Raw genomic sequence first — 3,453 nt, 5'->3', positions numbered from 1 at the left:
ATCCGTGTTGAAACTTAATGGATCGACATTAAGTAATGATCATCTGAACACATAAAGAGACAAAAGGGTAACTGGGTTACCCTTTCAGTTTTTGAAAAAGAACCATTTAAAACCACAAATTTTATATTTGTTTAGAAAGCCAGAAAATTAATTTAAAAACCTTCAAAACCAATTCAAGTAACTTTTGTTACCCAATAATAACATTATCCCAAGCACATACGCCATAACATACCGCAGAAAAAACAATAATAAATGTGTCCTAATCATGTGCTAATTTAATAATAACACGAAAGCAATAAAAAATTATTCATTGAATGGTGTTGTTTCTGGTAGATAGGGTGGTGGGCTGGTGGAAAGGAAGTAACAATTAAAGGCAAGAAACCGTGTATGAAAGTTAAAACTCGAAAACCTGACAGGGGCATATTGGTAAATTCATATTAAGTCGGTTTCTTGGACCTAGAGCTGCAAGTAGAATGACGGTGCAATACCTGGTATCCACTCATTTGTTGGCCCCTAGAAAGTTCCACATTGCGATCATCGAGGTTATATAATGCCGCCTCATGATCCATTTCATAAACACCAAACGCCGAACATCTTTCAAGTTCATACGCCTCTTTCCGCCTTCGATTTATCACACAAACACCTTTCCGGCAGCTGAGCTCTGTGGAAGCTCAAAATTTGACATGTTAATGGCCAATATCATTCCAACATTTCTTTTACTCCTAACTTTATCAGGTACTTCATCTTCTACCATTTACTAGTTTTCAAGAAATCTTGATTCTGGGTTTTAAATAAAACGTGGGATTAATTTATTGATTCGTGTCTGGGTTTTTGATATATTTTGGGATTCATTGAGTTGTGCAATGTAATTATATCATATTAATTCGAAAAAGTTCTGAATTTGATGCATTCACAGGATTATTCGTTGGCACATATGCCCTTGGAGTTGGTATAAATTATGGACAAATAGCGAACAATCTCCCACCGGCATCACACGTCTCAGTCCTCCTAAAATCATTAAACATCAGTCGAGTTAAACTCTACGATGCCGATCCTAAAGTGTTAAGTTCTTTCGCGAATTCCAACGTCGAATTCATCATAGGATTAGGAAACGAGTATCTTCAAAGAATGCAAGATCCTCAAGAAGCTCAAATGTGGATTCAGCAAAACGTACAACCTTATCTTTCCCAAACTAGGATCACTTGTATTACCGTAGGTAATGAGATCTTGGGAGGACAAGATATTCAATTAGCACCATATCTATATCCAGCCATGCAAAGCATGTACAATGCGTTGGTTAATCTTGGATTACACCAACAAGTTTACGTGACAACAGCTCATTCCCTTCAAATCCTAGCAACATCTTTCCCACCTTCCCAAGGGGCATTTCGGGAAGATTTGATCCAATATATACAACCGATTCTTACCTTCCATGCTCAAACCAATTCTCCTTTCTTGATCAATGTGTACCCTTACTTTGCATACAAGAATGACCCCAACAATGTACCTTTAGAATACGTTCTTTTTGAACCGAATCCCGGGGCAATTGATCCAAACACAAACTTGAAGTATGATAATATGTTGTATGCTCAAATTGATGCGGTTTATTCGGCTATAAAGGCATTGAATCATGTCAATATACAAGTTCAAATCTCTGAAACTGGGTGGCCTTCGAAGGGAGATGAGAACGAATTTGGAGCTACTGTTCAAAACGCGGGGATTTACCATAAAAACTTGATTCAAAGAATGCAACAACGACAAGGAACACCGGCGAACCCTACACAACCTATTGACATTTACGTTTTTGCCCTTTTTAATGAAAACATGAAGCCTGGCCCTACATCAGAGAGAAACTATGGATTGTATTATCCTAATGGCACTCCGGTATATAACCTTGGTGTACAAGGTTACCTTCCTCGTATGCATTTTTCGGCGTCTATGAAAAATGTAAGAAAAGACGCTCTTGTCCTTGTGTTGCTCTCGTGGTTTAAGTATGAATTATTGTGTTTTGATTATATTGTTTTTTAACTTGTGTTTTTGTAGGGATTGTCTATCTTCAACCTTCTCTTTTTGCTCATTGGATACTTAATCTTTGTCTAAAGATAGAGAACTTGACTAACATTTAGTTTAAAGAATGCATGGGGAGCGCGATATTAGAGGTAATGCATTTCTTGAATTCTACTCCTTTCAACTATCTATTTCAAGGGTATATCTGTCATTCTAGTGCTTTTCTTTTCAACTATCTATTTCAAGGGTATACATGTCATTCTAGTGCTTTTCCTTCACCATAATTGTCATATCATATCTTCAAGGATTTCTTATGATTGTAATGTGCCAAAGATAGCCACTATCTTATGTCCCCTCAGTAGAAACTGCATGAAAGATTCATATCATGTGCAAAACATGAAAGTTGTCACTTTCTCCTTTTCTTGTAAGGGTTATATATATACAGTGTGGGCTACTCAATGGTCAAGTTGGGCGTCTTTTAATTTAAAAATATAAAGTGTAACTTTATAAAAAAAAACCTGACCTAACTTTAATTTATTGGATGGTTTGTAATTGGAACAAGTCAAAACGGCAGTCGTTTCGTTGGTCATCACCACATGTCATGTTATTATTAGATGCCTAATGCCAAATTGCACCATGTTATTGTTTAATATGGTGATATTGGGTCAACTTATCTTGTCTATTGCTACAAGTTAGTTTTTGAGTGATGAATTAGTGTTGTTTACATATAGACTTTTCAAATATGGTGGTTAAATCTACACTTTTACTTGTGTTATTCTATGAAACTAACGATCACGTCACATATGATTTTGCAGATAGAGTCGATAACTGGATAAGCCTTCACTTTAGTGACATCCGCCTTTTAAGACTACTTGACCCCTCATTGTAGGCTGTAGCCGTGGTGATAACTTATCAAGAAATTAAAGCCGCATTTCTTTGTTAATTTATATACATAGGAGATTCTTCAAAAGATAGTACTAGCTTAGAAAGTTATAATGATTTTGATCATAAGTTTGGTAGATTTTATTGTATATATTGATGAAGTTAATTGAGATCAGTAATATGTGATTCTTGTAGTTGTATGTAAGAATTTGTATTCCGAGACAAGAAAATAACATAAAGACTTGAGTGGTTTACTTTATAAATCCCATATTTATTTATATTACAGCTCTATAAATATCGCAGTAGTAAGATTAAAAAGAATCATATTGTGATAGTTTAAAATTTGCAACTACTGTTGACACTTAATTAATATAAGTATTCTGTATATTTTCTATAGTAAATTTGTGAACAAATTAATAATTATTATAGTTTTTATTTTTTATACTTATAGCGATTTATGTTTTGTTTAATATTTTACATTGATATCAAATATGTGTTAGACCATGTCACATGTAGTGTAGCCCACGTATTGTATTGTGATAGTCGGCCCAAGGCCTATGTATT

At 34.7% G+C, this 3,453-nt stretch overlaps 1 protein-coding gene across 1 annotated transcript; it reads left to right on the top strand.

Annotated features, from left to right (window-relative positions):
• Nucleotides 1–524: 524 nt before the first annotated feature.
• On the top strand, nt 525–3,174 carry LOC111917502 (glucan endo-1,3-beta-glucosidase 14). Its single transcript, XM_023913183.3, has 4 exons — nt 525–735; nt 917–1,947; nt 2,044–2,159; nt 2,823–3,174. The coding sequence occupies exons 1-3, from the start codon at nt 561–563 to the stop codon at nt 2,098–2,100; spliced, it is 1,263 nt and encodes a 420-aa protein (XP_023768951.1). The 5' UTR covers nt 525–560; the 3' UTR covers nt 2,101–2,159; nt 2,823–3,174.
• The last annotated feature ends 279 nt before the right edge of the window (nt 3,175–3,453 follow it).

This window comes from Lactuca sativa, chromosome 2 (genome assembly GCF_002870075.4).
Source record: "Lactuca sativa cultivar Salinas chromosome 2, Lsat_Salinas_v11, whole genome shotgun sequence".
NCBI classification, from domain to species: Eukaryota; Viridiplantae; Streptophyta; class Magnoliopsida; order Asterales; family Asteraceae; genus Lactuca; species Lactuca sativa.
Note: the sequence above shows the minus strand (reverse complement) of the source record. Positions and strands in the feature narration are given on the sequence as shown.